Raw genomic sequence first — 16903 nt, 5'->3', positions numbered from 1 at the left:
GTAAAAGGGTATGAGTAAACCAAAGAATACACACGCACTGACTTTTGCCTACACAGAGACCATCTCTGGTTAACATTAACAGCTATTGGCTGGGTCGAGCAACTAAGGCAGGAAAGACTTTGCACAGATACTTTCTGATACTGTTTCACTTTGTAACGAATAGATAATTCAAGGAGAAATCCCCAAACCCATTTCTTGGAAGTCAAAACCCTCCAAACTTCAGACACTGCCTTGGCCCCTGGCTCCCACCCCAGCAGCCTCCCAGCCACCGGCTTTGGTGCAGGCGGAGCCCCACTCACCCTTCCCGGCGGGAGACCCAGCGCGGGCGTCCGGGGGAGTCCCGCAACCCGCAGCCCAACAGCTGGAGGCCCCAAAGCCGCTGCGCGCTGGGGCGGAACATGATGAGGCCCAGGCAGAGCTGAGGCTGAGGGTACAGGGCACCTGGTGCGAAGCCACCAAGCTCCGCTAGGGCAGGCGCCGGCGGTCGGACCCTCCCCCGGGGAAGGGGCGGGCTCCTGACGGCCGCGCACAGGGAGACCCGGCGCCGCAGAGTCCTGGCAGGATGGCACCAGCCGGAGTTCCCCGGGCCAAGAAGGTAAGTGTCCTTATTTCTTACTCGCGGAGCCCCTGGCTGCTGACTCGGAGTGACTCATACAAACCCCTCCCCGTCCCCGGCCCAGCGCCAGTCTAGACGGCTCCGAGCCTCAGTTTACCCGATCGCCAGGCGATTAACACTTACGGAGATTTTTCTGGGTTTCGGGCCCTACGGAGAGTGCTTTACAGAGTGTCTCTGCGTCTTCCCAATTAGCCCTGTTTTACTGGTGAGGAAACTGAGACGCAGGGACTCAGACGACTAGCTCAAGGTCACTGATGTTGGAGGGGGATTTGAAGTCTAACTGAGAAGGTGCACGTTTTCCTCCCTCAAGGGACCTGCACCCACTCACTAACCCTTCTGGGGTCACCCGTCCCAGACCTCCTTGGAGTTTCCCTTACATTTTGGCAAAGGCATCAACCTGACCCTGCCAGTCACTCGCTGTCCTGAAACCACCCCTGTGGAAGGACACCATGCTAGTAGCAGGTGGGCTGTGTGGGGTCCCCAGCTCCTGGCCCCTTTCAGGATGTGGTTGGCGGATGTTGACTTTATTCCCTGACAATGTTGGGAATGTGTGGGGAGGGAGAGGACGACTAAAAAAAATTATAAAGGGTATTAACTTGGAAGAAGGGTATGCCCAGGATCCTTCAAAGCGACCCACCTGAGCAGAATAATTCAGAATGCAGGAGGATCACATAGCCCTGGGAATATCACATAGCCCTGGGAATTAGTAAGCCCTGGCTTACTAATATTAAAAAAAAAAAAAAAAAAATTGGGCCGGGTGTGGTGGTGCATGCCTGTAATCCCAGCAGCTCTAAAGCCTGAGGCAGGAGGATTTCTTGTCCAAAGCCAGCCTCAGCAAAAGTGAGGCACTAAGCAATTCAGTAAGACCCTATCTCTAAATAAAATACAAAATAGGGCTGAGGATGTGGCTCAGTGGTGGAGTGCCCCTGAGTTCAATCTCCCGTACTCCCCCCCCCCAACCACCAAAAAAAAAAAAAAAAAAAAAAAAATAGGCCAACATGCCCTGGAATAGGGGACTCCAAGTAAATTGAAATTCAGTCACTTAACAAAATACCAGGCAGCTAATGAAACAAGCAAGTCTGAGACAGGAAGAGTGCTTTGACAATGTTGTTAGGAAGGTATATCACAGACCAGTCTCAACTACGTAAAAGCTGTCAGGGAGGACACAACAATGATAACAGTTATGCAAGATGTAGAAACTGATGTGTTCTGATTATAAAAATTAAAATATGGGCATCGAGGGAAATAATGTTAATGAAAAGACAAAGAAGCCAAGAACATCGTGCTGATTTTTTTCTCTTTCCTAATGCCTTGTTCATTTTTGCAGTTCATTTTCTTAAAAGGGTCCCTATTCAATTCCTTCAAGCTCTCTATTCCTGCAACAACAAAGATTATCACTTGCTAATCTACATTAATGTATACCTGGGAAGGGACTTATATCTGCGCTCTGCTCAGCTAATGAGTGAGGAGAATCCATTTAATTGCCACAGAGAATTCTTTTAATTCTTGAAACAAAAAGAGCAGTCCTGCTGGTGATTCCAGGCAGATGGGGCTGATATTGTAGGCAGATTGGGTCTTCTGGCCACCCTCTACCACAGGGTTAAGTTGGTTTCCTCCTCTGAATATGAATAACCTTGAAGCAGATCTTAAATCATAGGTATTAATATCTGCAAAAGACACACATAAATGCACCCCAGAGCTCACTCTCAGATTCAAAGTGGGCTCACTGCCAAACTGAAGGATGAATTGAAAACAGAAATGCACTGCAAAATTGACAGTGCTCTTAATTTTACATAGTTCTGTTCTTGTCATTCTTAAAGCTGTCTCTAGACTATACTGGTATACTAATAAATTGAGGTGGTAAGGATAACAGAGAAAGGAAGGCTAAAATGTTCTGGATTCAAATCTTGATGATTTAGTTATTTTGCTATGGCTCTATAGAAAAAAAAATAGCAAATTTAAAGTATTGGACAAACACACCTAGATAACAGATGAAAATGTTTTTCCTTGACTCAGTATCTTAAAGACAGTAAAAATATGTACTATAATTTTCTTAAAGCCCTAACTAATTTTTCTGTTAAAGTGTGACTGTCTTTTTGTCTTCAGGGCCAAAATTCTGGCATATGTGAAACAGCTGACATTTTCAAAATAGCCCTGTCTCTCTAGTAAATAGTCAGCACCACTGATTAAGGATCTCCTCTTTGTTAAGTGCTAGAAGAGGTAGTAAGGACATAGACAAAAAAGATATGCCACCTGTCCTCATGCATCACACAAACAAAGTAGGAAACAGGCAAGTAACCAGATGTTGCAGCTCAGAAGGATTCAGGGATAGAAGATACCAAAGTTAGGTAGGACACAGGGAAGGGCAATCACAAACAGGACTGGTCTGGTGAGGCTCTGCTCAGGCAGCAATGGAAGACTGTTTCAGGTGGAGTGGATTGCATGAGAGACCATTTCAGTAATCAAATGGCTGACACGATGGGTATAGAAATGCTTTATAGATATACTTGTTTTAACCTTGTGGGAGACTAACCTGTGACATCAGAATAATGTTCTTCCCCTCTAGAAGTGTTTAGTTGCAATATTAAATTTAATTCTTAACTTGGTTAACCCAGAGGTTTATTTTTCTCACCCCCTGGAAGAGGTATAAAGATGGGCAATCCATGGCTGCTGCAGCTACTCAAGGATGTTGTTAAAAAGCCAGGCTTGCACCACGCGTTGGATCCACCAGCCTTAGCATGTAGCTTTCAGCAGCAAGGGTTCAAGATAGCTGTAGCCCCAGGCATTATATTGATAGTCTGTCAGGAAAGAGAAAGAGACAAGATGGAAGAGAGTAGGCATCGATATCAGGAAAGCAGAAATTTCCCAGAAATCCTTATCTGTTTTCTACCTATGTCTCATTAGCCATTTCTGTATCACCAGGCCACGCCCAACATCAAGGGAGCTGGGATTTTTTTTTTTTTCAGTTGAGGACATTGTCTCCCCCCCACCACAAAATACATTAGCAAGGAAGAGAGAGAATGTACATTAATTAGGAAACAACCAGTGTCACCACAAACGTGCTGAAAAAACAAAATAACTATCAGGGAATTGGCACTTCAGGATAATTTGAACCAGAATACATGCTGAGAAAAAAACATTCACAGTCCTTTGCACAAAATAATTATTTGGATAGTATACTCAATCTTTTTGAAGCACTATGAGATATCATTTTAGCATAACTAGAGCTCAAAGAACACAATACCACCTTTTTAAAATTAGAAATTGCTTCTTTTTTCAAGAGGGGGGTGGGTGAGACAGGGAGAGCTTAGGTGATTTCTGGTTCTCTTCCGCAGGGTATTTTAGAACGTCTGGATGATGGGGAGGTTGTGATTGGGGATGGCAGCTTTCTCATAACTCTGGAGAAGAGAGGCTACGTGAAGGCTGGGCTCTGGACTCCCGAAGCAGTGGTAGAACATCCAGATGCAGGTCAGTGCACACATCACCCAAGAGTGTTTATCTGAGTGACATTTTGTTTAAATCTGATTGAGAGAAAAATTAAGAACCAATAACCAGTGTTTCTGAGGACTGTTTCTGGTGCAAAATTGTCTCCAAGATGTGGAGACATTGGTAGTATGTTGTCTAAACACATAGAAGAAAATGGCCAGTCTCTCCCTCTGTCCCTCAATTGTTCCCTCTCTCTCTCCCTCCTCTTTCTCATGCATACATTCATGCCCACACTCACTCATTTACATCTTATTGTACAGGCAGTGCTTAAATACATATTTTAGTAGTTATTCTATGATATTTACCTTGTAGATATTTAAAAGCTTTCTTAAATAGCAAAAGTTGTTTCTGCTTCAGATTCATCCTCCCAACTGATGTGCATACTTTAACAGTGTATATATAGTAAGAATGGTTAATGGCAGTTAACCAGCTTAACAGAGGACAGACAACCAGGTTCTAGAGATGAAAGGGCAAAGTTTTACACTATTTTCCTAGCTAAAGAAAGTGAAAAAAAAAAAAAAAAGAGAGAGATAGAGGTAGAAACTGTGATGGGATTGGTTGATTATGCCAAATTAGAACTTGTGTGTGTTTTGATGTTGCTATTGTTGTTTTGTTTTTTGTTCTCCTAAATTAAGGTTGGAAAATTAGGGCAAAGAATGAAACATGAAAAAAAAAAAAAAGAATAAAAGCTGGAAATGAAATTTGTGAGTTGCTCTGATTTAATGCATATATGCAGAAAAACCTAGGGTCCTGTGTTGGTTCTTTCACTGACCACCCACAAGTCAAGGGACTTGTCTAAGGTCATAGACTTAGACAAGTCCCTTGACCTCTCCAAGGATCTGTTTCTTCCTCTGTCACATGGGTACAGGACATGGACTAGTGATGAGGACTAAGGAGTTAACCCATATGAAATGCCCAGTGTATCTTCAGTACCCAATGGCCATTCCCATTATTTCACAGATGTTTCCAGAAAGTGAAGTTTTCTGACCCAAGAACTTGTTCTTAATTTTGGAAGGTCTTTTTGCTAAATCAGGAAGAAAGTATTGAAATAGCCAAGATAAGGATATGGAGAGGGGGCAAAGACAGGAAAGATAGAGAAAGAGATGATTTTCTGGGAAGCCCAGGAAATTATTCAGGCTTTCAGGGGTCCCCCCAGTGCTCGCTGTTGACTTGGCCTGTGGTAGGTGCAACATACCCATTCGGCTCTCTCTGAGTTTCCTGGTTGTACTTTGGGCCACCAGCACTGACTGCAATAGAACAGCAGCATCCTTCACAACACTGGTGTCCGAATAAACCCCTCGAGACCAAGAGATCAAGGGACCAAGGGATCATGGGCCAACCAGGGCTTCATCTCTACAAGTGACTGCACCAGGCCTTGAGGTCGATCAACTGGAGAGTATAGGGCTTCTTTTCATGATCCAGTCCTAGAATTCACTAACTTAATCTTCAGCTTTTTATCGGTTCTGGGTTTGAAACTGGGTCTGGTTGAAAGAGATGGGGGTGAGTGCACTATAGCAGCTGCTGAAAATGAGAGCTTCTGTAGCTTTCATTTTTTTAATTTCAATTTTTTAAAAAAAAACAATTACTTTGTAGTTCGTCAGCTTCACATGGAATTCTTGAGAGCAGGCTCGAATGTCATGCAGACGTTCACCTTTTCTGCCAGTGAGGACAATATGGAAAGTAAGGTAAATTCTAACTGGGATATAGAAGGGAGGGAGCTTCTCCAATAAGCACAACCTATTCATGGGAATTGACCTGATGTATTACCACACTCCATTACAAAATCCACAGGCAAGATCTAGTAATTCATTATTGTATACACATTTATATGAAATAAAGAAGTTTTTTCGGCCCATTTTGGTGAAGGAGGGAACGGGACCAGACAGAACAGGCCATTGGAAGATCAGAGCCGTCCTGTCTTTTTTGGAGAAAGAACACTTTGTAGATGAGTCATTCACCTCATTTCAATGATGTTCGTTTCTGCCTCGTCTCTCTGGAGACAGGCCTCCTGAAGAATACTGCACTGGCCTAGGAATGAGAAAAATTGAGTTTGATGTCCAACCTTGCCACCTATTAGCTGTGTGACTTTTTGTGATAATTGACTTTCTCTCTGCACAATGGGAATAAAAATAGAGCTTATGTTCATACACCTGTGGGGAAGAGTAGATGGGATGAAGGGGGTGGAAGTACAGTGAAACAGTCTGCAAATGTAAACTGTTAATAGTTGCAAATGTTAACATTCCCTCATTCATTTAACAAACCAACACTTATTGGCTACCAATAAGAGTTATAGCCGATGGTTGTAGTCCAAGTACTATTGTTATGGTCCAGTTTCTATGCTAGTTACAAAGATGATACAAAAGCATGGACCATATTCTAGAGAGGCTTGTGATCAAGTGTGGGAGGTGAACAAGTAAACAGTTCTTCAAATTCAGTGCTGTAAGTACAATAATGGAAATATAAGGGCACCAGTTACAGAGGAGATTGCACCCCACTCTGCTTATCTTCTCATATTCCAGTTTAAATAATTAGTTGATAAGCTTGTACTCAACCTTTATTGTTCATTATATTTTACATTTCAAATGCTCTCTAACGCCAGTGGGAAGCTGTAAATGCTGAAGCCTGTGACCTCGCCAGGGAAGTGGCTGACAAAGGTGACGCTCTGGTGGCTGGGGGGATCTGCCAAACATCAGTGTACAAACAGCACAAGGACGAAGGTAGAATTAAGAAGCTTTTTCGACAACAGCTAGATGTTTTTGCCAGGAAAAATGTGGACTTCTTGATTGCAGAGGTAATCTAGTGTTGGAAGAAGATTAAACCTGTTTTTTCGTGTGTGTAACTATGTAACCTTTAACTTCCCTGAGGGAATTGGACAACCTTATGGTCTCATTTCCTCCATGTGGATGGTCAAAGGTCTGTTGAAATTCACTGTGGCCCAGGCCAACATTCTCTTACTTGTATGCCAGGTCCTCTGTGAGGCCAAGGCTATATCCTCTGACCAGAGCCTTTGGTTCTCTAAAGTATAAGTGGTTGCAGTGGCTAATTTAGGGCACCCTACAGTCTGGGAAAGAGGAAGAGGACAGTGACTCCCAAGGACAAGGCCAGGCTGAAAGGTGACTTGTGGGGGACTAAAGACAGCAAGGGAGAAAAGCTACAGAGGCATTTGGCTGCTCGGGGTTATCCAGGCCCCACCATCAGTTCTCAACACTGAGAAGCTTTCTTTGCCCCCTCCATCCATGCCTTGCTCTCTCTGCCTCTCTGCTTCCCTTCAACCTATAAGATGTGAGTGACACTTTGAAGACAGAATCAGTAGGCATTGATCATGGATTGGAAGGTCCAGAACCTTCTCTTCCTTTCACCTCTAAAAAGAAAGCCCTCTTTCCCCATTTCCCTACACAACTACTACTGCCTGGAGTCAAGCCCTCAACCCAGTTCTTTACCCCGTACAAGAAAACAGCAACCCAGCAATCACTTCCCCCATAACTCCACTCACTCTAGGGAAAACCCTGCCTCATCAATCTCCCCAAGCCCAGTGTCACCCAAGCCTGAGCCACATGGAATCTGCAGAGACTCGAAAACTGCCCTAGAGGTTCTCCAGATGGGTGGGAACACAACTTGCTGATTTAAGAACCTGTCTTTTGATTCTATCATTCCTCATACAATACTTCTGCAGACTGTGTTTCTAAGCCAATAGGGAAGGAACAGGAGGTTTTCAATTAGCTTTTCTCCAGTTACCTAAAGCTCATTTTGGGGATTGTGACACTGAAGGGGGTTCCTACAACCGATGTGGGTTTACCAGAAATGGCGTGGCCACCAATGGCAAGGAAATAGAGTAGTTCTCTCTTCCACTCTGCGTTTGATCTTCTCATCGGTGGACAATAATTCCTTTCCTACTTTCTGAACACTTATGAATATATAACTAGAAGTGAATCTGAAAGTATTTTAATTATAATATATGATAAGCTATTTATTTTTCAGAGATTATTCCAGTTCCATAAAAGACAAGCCCAAAATTTTTAAGTAAAAATTTTTTTTCTTCAAAATCATTATTTTTTAAAAAACCTTATGATTGTGTGGGTTGTTTTGGTTTTCTGATTGTTTGTTTGTTTTGGTATCAGCAATTGGTACCAGAGGTGCTTAATCACTGAGCCACATCCCCAGCCCCTTTAATAAATAAATAAATAAAGTAATAAAGTAATTGGACACAATACCTTTACTTTATTTATTTATTTTGTGACAGGGTCTCACTAAGTTGCTTAGGGCCTTGCTAAATTGCCAAAGTTGGCCTCAAACTTGCAATCCTCCTGTCTCAGCTTCCCTAGTCACTGGGATTACAACCATGAGCCCCCACACCTGGCTTGTGTGCGTGTTTTACTTATGGTCATCATTTCACTGAATAATTATCCCTGAATGAAAATCTATATATCATTATTGAAGGAATTAAAATACTTACTCGGAAAGATATTCTTTAGCTAGTGTGCCGTAAACATATTCCTTAGCAAGTTTTATTGCACATATTTGATCATTTTTATAACCATTTTGCAACATATGTGTTCTACAATTCAAAATCTGCTTTAGTTTTGACTAATAGAAAAAGTGACATTTCTCTTAGTATTTTGAGCATGTTGAAGAAGCTGTGTGGGCTGTGGAAGTCTTAAAAGAATTGGGGAAACCTGTGGCAGTTACCATGTGCATAGGCCCAGAGGGAGACATGCATGATGTGACACCCGGAGAATGTGCCGTGAAGCTGGGGAAGGCAGGTAACTTGGACCTATGATGTGATAGGCAACTCAGTTGTTGTTTGTGAAATTTAACAGTGTTTGCTTATTATATTGAGAGTAATAAAAGACTGAAAAGGAAATAAAAGGATTAGCTGGAATCAGTTTCTTTAGCTGTCTTGGGACAGCTGATCTCTAAGGTAGCTTCTAACTATTAAAAAAAATAGACAAATAAATAATAAAATGTAAAAGTTCTTCTATTTCCTCACACAGGGGCTAACATCATTGGTGTGAACTGCCGATTTGGGCCCTGGACCAGCTTGCGGACGATAAAGCTCATGAAGGAGGGCCTTGGGGCTGAAGGGCTGAAAGCCCACTTGATGATACAGTCCCTGGGGTTCCACACACCCGACTGTGGCAAAGGAGGGTTTGTGGATCTCCCAGAATATCCTTTTGGTAAGCTCAAGCACGAATAGAGGTCCTTGTATTTCTTGTGATAAAATTCAAATTAATAGAATAAAAACTATGCTATAGTTTTATAAGACTGCATAAGGCAAAAATATTTGATGTTAATCAAATATGAGTTTTTTTCTGGGAGAGGTGGAGTTCTGGGGATTGAACTCAGGGGCACTGAACCAATGAGCCACATCCCCAGCCCTATTTTGTATTTTATTTAGAGACAGGGTCTTTCTGAGTTGCTTAGCAACTCACTTTTGCTGAGACTGGCTTTGAACTCTCCATCCTCCTGCCTCAGCCTTCAGAGACACTGGGATTACAGGTGCACGCCACTGCATCCAGCTAAAGCTTATAGCTTTTTAATTGGGAAAAAAAATGCTCAACAGAGCATCTATCATTTAAAAATGGGGAGAATAACAGAAATAGTATAACTGTTGTATTACAGCCCTGGAGCCCAGAGTTGCAACCAGATGGGACATTCAAAAATATGCCAGAGAGGCCTACAACCTCGGGGTCAGGTACATCGGTGGGTGCTGTGGATTTGAACCCTACCACATCAGGGCAATTGCAGAGGAGCTGGCCCCAGAAAGAGGATTTCTGCCACCAGCATCAGAAAAACATGACAGCTGGGGGAGTGGTCTCAATATGCACACCAAACCCTGGATTAGAGCAAGGTAGGATTCTTTTAAATTAACCTTATTATTGTTTTAAAATCTCATTTTATTTATTGTTGTTAAGACTGTGTATACACATAGTAATGAAAATTCAAAAAGTATATGAATGTTTAAAATTAAAAAGAAGATATCCTCCACCCTGATGCCATTACCTTTTCCAAAGTCGTCCTACTCTGTTGCAGCTGGCCTAACAAAATACCATAGACTATGTGGCTTATAAACCACAGAATTTTATTTCACAGTTCCAGAGGCTGAGAAATACAAAATGAAGGTCTCAGAATATCCAGTGTTTGGTGAGGGCCTGCTTTCCCATAGATTGTGCCTTCTTGTTGGGTCCTTACATGGTAGGGAGGGAAAGGCAAGCTGTCTGGGGTCTCTTTCATGAAAGTACTAATCCCATTTGTGGGAACTCAATTCTTATAACCTGATCATTTCCCAAAGAGTGCACCTTCTGATGTGATCACATTGATGATTAGATTTCAATATATGAATTTGGAGCAGGGGGGACACAAACATTCAGACCTGTAAGCACACAGGTAGCCTGCTTGTCTTTTGTTTTCTGAAGTCTTGTACCTCTGCTTTCTTGTTTTATCAATTTTAAGTGGTAATTCTTGATAACCCTCTATGAAAGCTGAAGAATCTAAGTCACATAATCTACCCCTTCCCCCAATTCTCTCCTTTCCAATTTTGATTCATTATATTTTTGTTTCTTCTTTTGATTGTCTTGTTAAATTAAAATTATATTAGCCACCTATTTTTAATCCATCATTATAAGGCAGGCTCTCTTCACTCCACTCTATAACATAAGAATTGATTTCCTTCTACTTCTCTCTAGTTTCCCCATCTATATTTTAGCTCCTTTAAGTTATACCAGTACTTTTACATCATCAAGGCTTATAACCATTATGTTCTGTTCTGTAATTATATAAAGTCTTCCAAGGCTTGTCTGTAGGTTGACTCCAAAATGTAAAGCCAGTGAATAACATTTACAATATTAACCATACTTGTCATGCTAAATAGCAGGATTGAAATTTATTTTTATCTCCCCTTTTTCTTTAAACTTGATCAACAGGTGAACTCTTTCCTTTGTCACACACAATGGAAAATACTGACATGCCCCAGGAATTCTCTGAGTAGTCCTAGGCAATAGAAATCCCCATCATCACATTATTTAACAGACACCGCCTCAACTCTGTAATTAAAGAGTGTTCAGTTCCATGTGGAATCAAAACTAGGAATCAGCTTTCAAACTTAAAACTTCTTTGGGGCCTGGGGGTCTTGCTCAGTGGTAGAGCACGGGGGCTCTGGGTTCAATCCCCAGCAAGGCAGGGTGGGGGAGTGGTGGCAAACACTGTCTGTCAGAAGCCTTGACAGGCAGGAAGACAAGAAAGGCCAAGGTGGGTCCTTCTGCCTTATGCTTCCAAACCTCCCTTTCCATCTGCTAACCATGGTTTCTGACTTCTTCAGATTTGGAGTAAAAGGAAGAAGAATGTAAAGGGGTTACCCCTGTCATCATTTGATTGACACCCTAATAGAGACTGCATTCTCAGAGTCTGGCCCATCTCCTTGAATGCTTTTGTGGTTCTTCAGAACCTTCCACTAGAAACTGGGGTCTATATTCTCATGCCATAGGCATTTGCCTCCAACTGCTACTTCCTCCTCAGACTGGCTGTCCAGCAAGTCACTCCAGATATATTCCTTTTGGGATCCCATTGTCCTTCCTGGTGATTCTCTTGAAACTAGATTTTAGCTAGGTCTAGAATGGCTCTCTCACTTTCATCAGGTTCAAATGGCTCCCACCTTCCTTTAAACAGACAATCTCTGAAAATATAGTCTGATGCCAATTTAACAACCCCAGCACCCTCTTTGCTCACAAGCAAAATAGCTAGCCCCATGTTCTTTTGTGATCTAGATTTCCCAGTGTAGGTGAGTCATCAGACAGGTTTGTGGCCACTTACCTTGATGCATCTATGGAGTGTCTATTTTGCAACTACCTTTAATACCAGTTACCTATCATATCGTAAGACTTCCGATCTAATACCCTGTTACAGGGGTGATTTTACATTCACTGCAGAACTAAGAGATATACATGAGACCACAGAGAAAGAGGAATAATCCTGTTTTATAAAACTTTAGCTACTTGGAGAATGTTCCAAGCATCAAAGTCAAATGGATCCTCTTCTCTTTCATCTGTTGTCCAGATCATACCATACTTCAATTTGCTTCATAGTTGACTTTCTTTGTACTTGTACATTTGGTTTTCTAGGAATTTCTAATAATCTTTCTTTTTCATTGCTGAGGGAAAAATTATAGGCCTTCACCTTCTCTGAGGTCTTCCAGTTTCTAAATTATAATATTTGTTACAGTCAATCGTTTTATTATTAAAGACATTTTTCTTGGGGCACCCCTAAATTACTGTTCTGTTTTGTCTGTCTAACTCGTTCTCACTTTCTCTCATGTATGTACTTTCTCTCTCTCTCTCCCATAAATATTACATATATATCACATAAAATGCACAAAATATATGAAGATTGTCATTGTAATACCATCTCTTTTCCATTTTTTAGAAACCAGTCATAGCTTCTGCTGTCTTCTCTTTACTCAGTGCTGTTAAAAATTTAATCCATTTTGTACTTCTTTATTCATTTCAGTGAGATTTGAAATGGTATCCATTTTTGAACTGGAACAATTTTCCTAATGTAAATTATTTAGAGTATAAAAATGGGCAAGACATCGCTTAGCTGAAACTTTTTTCTGTGAGATATATTTATCAGAGAACATGTTTTCTATAGGTATCATATTTAGAAAAATATACAAAATGTAAATATAGTTAAAGGTGAAAAGCATACTTTGGTAGTTATTAAAATAGTTTAAATAAGCGAAGAACAGTTTATTTTATCATCCCCTAGGGACCCTTAAAATTAGTTAGCCATTGAAATTAAAACATTATTCTGTAAACTAAAGCAAGACATTCCTGCACCATGAACTCCAAACCTACTGATGATATTTGTAGAAGTTTATGATTTCACAGAAAGCCATATAAACCCCTGATTTCTGAAATTTCAACCTTCTGAAAATATTGATTTTTTCATTGTTTTGCAAGTAAAGTGGAAAAAAAACACTAAAAATATATTTAACACCAAGGTCTGTGACCAGGAACCTTGTACTCTTCTTTCTTTGTCTAAGAGCAAGGAACAAACAATGACAAAGTGGTGTGAATTCTGTTCCTAGTTACTTTTTTGAAGAATCCGACTTTGCTCATTACATTAAAAACTGTCTCACTTCTCATTGCATTAAAATATTGATTTATAAGACCTCTTTTAGAAATTTTGAATGAATATAATTCATCAAAACATGTAAAGTTAAAATACATTGCCTTTTCCTGAAAGGTGGTATGAAACCTAATGATTTTTATGAGGATGGACATGTGGGAAAGGGCCATGGCATTAATGGACATCATTTTTCTGTCTGTAGAAACAAAAGTTCTACTTTAGCCTGATCATAGCCAAATTTAAAGTTTTAAAAATATATACATGTATGTATATATGCATATATGTGCACAAATGTACATCTATATGCATTTATATATAGGACATACTGGACTTATAAAATAAGTATGGATCTCTTAATTAATAATATATATTTTAAAATGCAGGGCTAGGAGGGAGTATTGGGAGAATCTGCTGCCAGCTTCAGGTCGACCTTTCTGTCCTTCACTATCAAAGCCAGACATTTAAAGAGAAGAGAAAGAAAACACTGAAATAACAGAACAGATGGAAATGGCCTCAAGCCCCCCGGACCTCAGCCTGCCCTGCCATCCCAGCTGCCCAGCAGCCACAGCACTGTAGTCCTTTCAGTTCAGGTTACTGCGACAATGGAGCTTCTGTTCAATGGATGTCTTGAGCAGGGTGCTGCAGGAAATGCAGAGTAAGAAGATCCCGTGTCCCCAAGTACCTACAGTCCAGTAATGCTGTGGTGCTTTCTTTGGAACATCATCAAAAACAGACAAATTTTCTTTGAGGGTGAATTTGACATTTAAAATAACCAGAAGTCACTGAGAAGCAAGCCTGGTGAATAATTCATGTGCCTGAACTAGGCGCTTGAGGAAGGCAGAGGAATGCTCTAAAGCAAGATTCTGCTTTTCTTTATTGATTTGTATGATGGTTTCAAAGGCAATCACAGAATAAAAGATACAAAAAATGTTTTTCACAATAACAGGATTACTAAAATAAGTGTATAACCTTCCAAAGTGATTACTTTCAAAGGTAATCTTTACTGAAAGGTATTAGTTTCCAAAAATTTTTAAAATGTGTTTGTAATTATATATGGCTAGATTATAAACTATATAAGAAAAGAATCATGAAATGCACTTCCTATATGTGTTCTTATTTAACATCGTGTTAGGCATAATCATAGATACTCGATGAAGTACTTATTGCTGATTTTCTAAAAAAAAGTAAAAAGAGATAAACGGTTTTAGAACATTTTTTTTAAAGACAAGGTTCGAATTCATCTTGTTCTAATCTTTTCTTGACTTATGTTTACATTATTTACTGTGTATCTATTTCTCTTTACAATTTTGTATCAATTTGAGATGATGAATAAAATTTAAAATAATTTACCTTTTATACAGTTGGAATATATAAATTAGATGGACATGATTTGGAATCATAACAAATATTTATTATTTATTATGTTACAGACTCTCTCATGTATCACATATATATGTATGAATACATATATATGTATTATATATATATTTGTGTGTGTGTGTGTATTTCCTCACACACAGGGATTAAAACTGAGAGAGTACCATGCATGGGCTCACACCTGTATTTTCAGTGACTCAGCAGGCTGAGGTAGGAAGATTGTAAGTTCTAGACCAGGCTCCTTAATTTAGCAAGACCCTCAGCAACTTACTGAGACCCCTGTCTCAAAGTATTAAATAAAAGAACTGGGGATGTAGCTCAATAGTGACTCACTCTTTCAAGATCACTTATTTCTTTTTAAGATACAGCTCTTTCATGGACAGTTATCCCATATATTAACCAGCAATCCACTTATCAAAATCCTCCACCTGTGGATTCAGATATTGAAATCTGAATACCCAAAGCAAACTTAAGGTTTCTTCCATATGTTAACTCTTAAAAATATTTGTTTTTTATTTTTTGGTGGTGGTGGGGATTGAACCCAGGGCCTTATGAAGGCTAGGCTAGTACTCTACCAACTGAGCTATATCCCCAGACCCAGATCTTCAGATTTTTTAAGATAGCTATTATAACTTTCCTATAACCACTCTTCCTCATTTCCTCCAAACTGAAAGACTGAGGCTTTTAAAATGTACTTTGCCATACACCATTTGCATGACATTAGATAGTAACTTAACCTTTTCTGCCTTAATTTCCTCCTCTGTGAAAAAAGGGTAACAAAAGAAGCGTTTTCATTGGGGGGCTTTGCAAATTAAATGAGACAACAAAATGCTTAAAAGCAGCACTGGGGGCTGTGGCTGGGGCTCAGAGGTGGAGCACTTGCCTTGTACATATGAGGCACTGGGTCTGATCCTCAGTACCACATAAAAATAAATAAATGAAATAAATATATTGTGTCCATATACAAATAAAAATATTAAAAAAAAAACAACACTGGGAATATGGTAGATACTTATTGCACATCATACAGTGCAATGTAATTATGTGAGTTGGTTTCCAATCCCCCCATCCTCATTGTAGCTCTCTACTGGGCACACTCTGTGACAAAGCCTCTGGTTTTCATTGCTCTAGAGTGGACTTCTACCCAACAGTCACCTGCTTAGCACATTAAAATCATGTGAAGAGGGCAGTACCTGGCATTGCGAGAACAGTAAGAGTGGAACGGCTGCTTTGGGAGGGGTCATCCTCCCCAGAGTCCCTTTGTTGGGTCTGCACCAGCACAAACTAAGACTTGCATCCAGTTTCGTACAGTCTGAAAGTGGTGCAATAAATAAAAATGAATTATATATGGTAGGTGGTAAGGAAGTGTTTTTAAATCTAAATCCATTGGCCCATGAAAAATGAAAATCAGTTGAGGCTCCTATTAACAAAAAGCAGCTCATTTAGACTTCTAGAAAGAGTAAAGGCCTTCATCAGCTTTCCAGATGGATAGTTGTAATATATGCAAAAACATAATTAAAATATATTCTTCAGAATGTGACAGTCTCAGGAGTGACAGGGACTGAAAGATGTGAATAAGGATAATAATAAGGAAAAATGAATTTGAATAAGATTGCAGACCCCAAGTAAGAAGTTAAGGTGAGAGGTGGCATAAAGATTGGCCACAGCAATAATGTATGTTACATCCACTTGATGAAAGAGTGTGCAGCCACTGAAAACTGTGTTCAGGAGCAATATTTAATAACTCCATTGTGTGTGCTGCTTTGCTTTGATGACTTATGGCTGGAGCATTATTGACAGGACAAAAGTCATTCTAGTTTGTTAAACATGAAGCTTTCACTTAAGGTGTGGTAAGTACGATCGATGGCCTTGAATAGAATGTTGATGAGACTAAAGTTGATAAAGCTTCAAGTTTCCCAGAGATAAACAGATAAAACAATAAAGTTTTTGTTGTTGCTGCTGTTGTTTTGGTGTTGAGGTCAGGGCCTTACATGTGCTAAGTGCACTCTCTACCAGTGAGCTACATACCCAGCTACCAAGTACAAAAATTTTAAAGACAGATTTCTTACATTGAAAGACTCCAAATTTTATATAGTGATTGGATCACATTCTAAATAATAATAAAAACATTAGGAAAATATTTCAACTACAATTTAATAATTATGCCCCCCCCCTAAAAAAATAAAGCCTGGAAAGTATACATAGTATCTCCTTTCTTTTTCTCTGATTAGATCTTGTTCTGGCAATACTAGGCAACTCATTTAGGTAATTTAAAATGTTGAAAAAGCAAATATATAATTATTA

At 40.0% G+C, this 16903-nt stretch overlaps 2 protein-coding genes across 3 annotated transcripts in view; one reads left to right on the top strand and one right to left on the bottom strand.

Annotated features, from left to right (window-relative positions):
- The window catches only part of DMGDH (dimethylglycine dehydrogenase), a gene marked incomplete at both ends in the record, with an annotated part of 67573 nt that extends 67173 nt beyond the window's left edge, over window positions 1-400 (bottom strand). Inside the window, one exon of the mRNA XM_081302425.1 lies at window positions 300-400. Coding sequence (XP_081158551.1) covers window positions 300-400 — 101 coding nt within the window. The remainder of the gene's footprint in view (window positions 1-299) is intronic.
- Window positions 401-439: 39 nt separating this feature from the next.
- On the top strand, window positions 440-13955 carry BHMT2 (betaine--homocysteine S-methyltransferase 2). 2 transcript variants are annotated; one of them, XM_081308263.1, is made up of 8 exons: window positions 440-595; window positions 3952-4084; window positions 5696-5787; window positions 6702-6893; window positions 8715-8862; window positions 9094-9276; window positions 9722-9950; window positions 13606-13955. In XM_081308263.1, exons 1-8 carry the CDS (start codon window positions 563-565, stop codon window positions 13685-13687), a joined length of 1092 nt encoding a protein of 363 aa, XP_081164389.1. In that variant the 5' UTR covers window positions 440-562; the 3' UTR covers window positions 13688-13955. The 2 variants fall into 2 exon arrangements, with proteins under 2 accessions (XP_081164389.1, XP_081164390.1); XM_081308264.1 differs by lacking the exon at window positions 6702-6893.
- The last annotated feature ends 2948 nt before the right edge of the window (window positions 13956-16903 follow it).

This window comes from Spermophilus citellus (genome assembly GCF_964194105.1).
Source record: "Spermophilus citellus genome assembly, chromosome: 1".
In the NCBI taxonomy this organism is placed as follows: Eukaryota; Metazoa; Chordata; class Mammalia; order Rodentia; family Sciuridae; genus Spermophilus; species Spermophilus citellus.
The sequence above is the reverse complement of the archived record's forward strand: the minus strand, read 5'-3'. Positions and strand labels throughout refer to the sequence as shown.

Excerpts from the sequence above, each read along its gene's own strand:
- BHMT2 (XM_081308263.1), top strand. The coding sequence starts at position 563 with ATGGCACCAGCCGGAGTTCCCCGGGCCAAGAAG. Across the intron at positions 596-3,951 it reads GAGTTCCCCGGGCCAAGAAG|GGTATTTTAGAACGTCTGGA; the intron begins GTAAGTGTCCTT and ends TCTCTTCCGCAG. Across the intron at positions 5,788-6,701 it reads AGGACAATATGGAAAGTAAG|TGGGAAGCTGTAAATGCTGA; the intron begins GTAAATTCTAAC and ends CTCTAACGCCAG.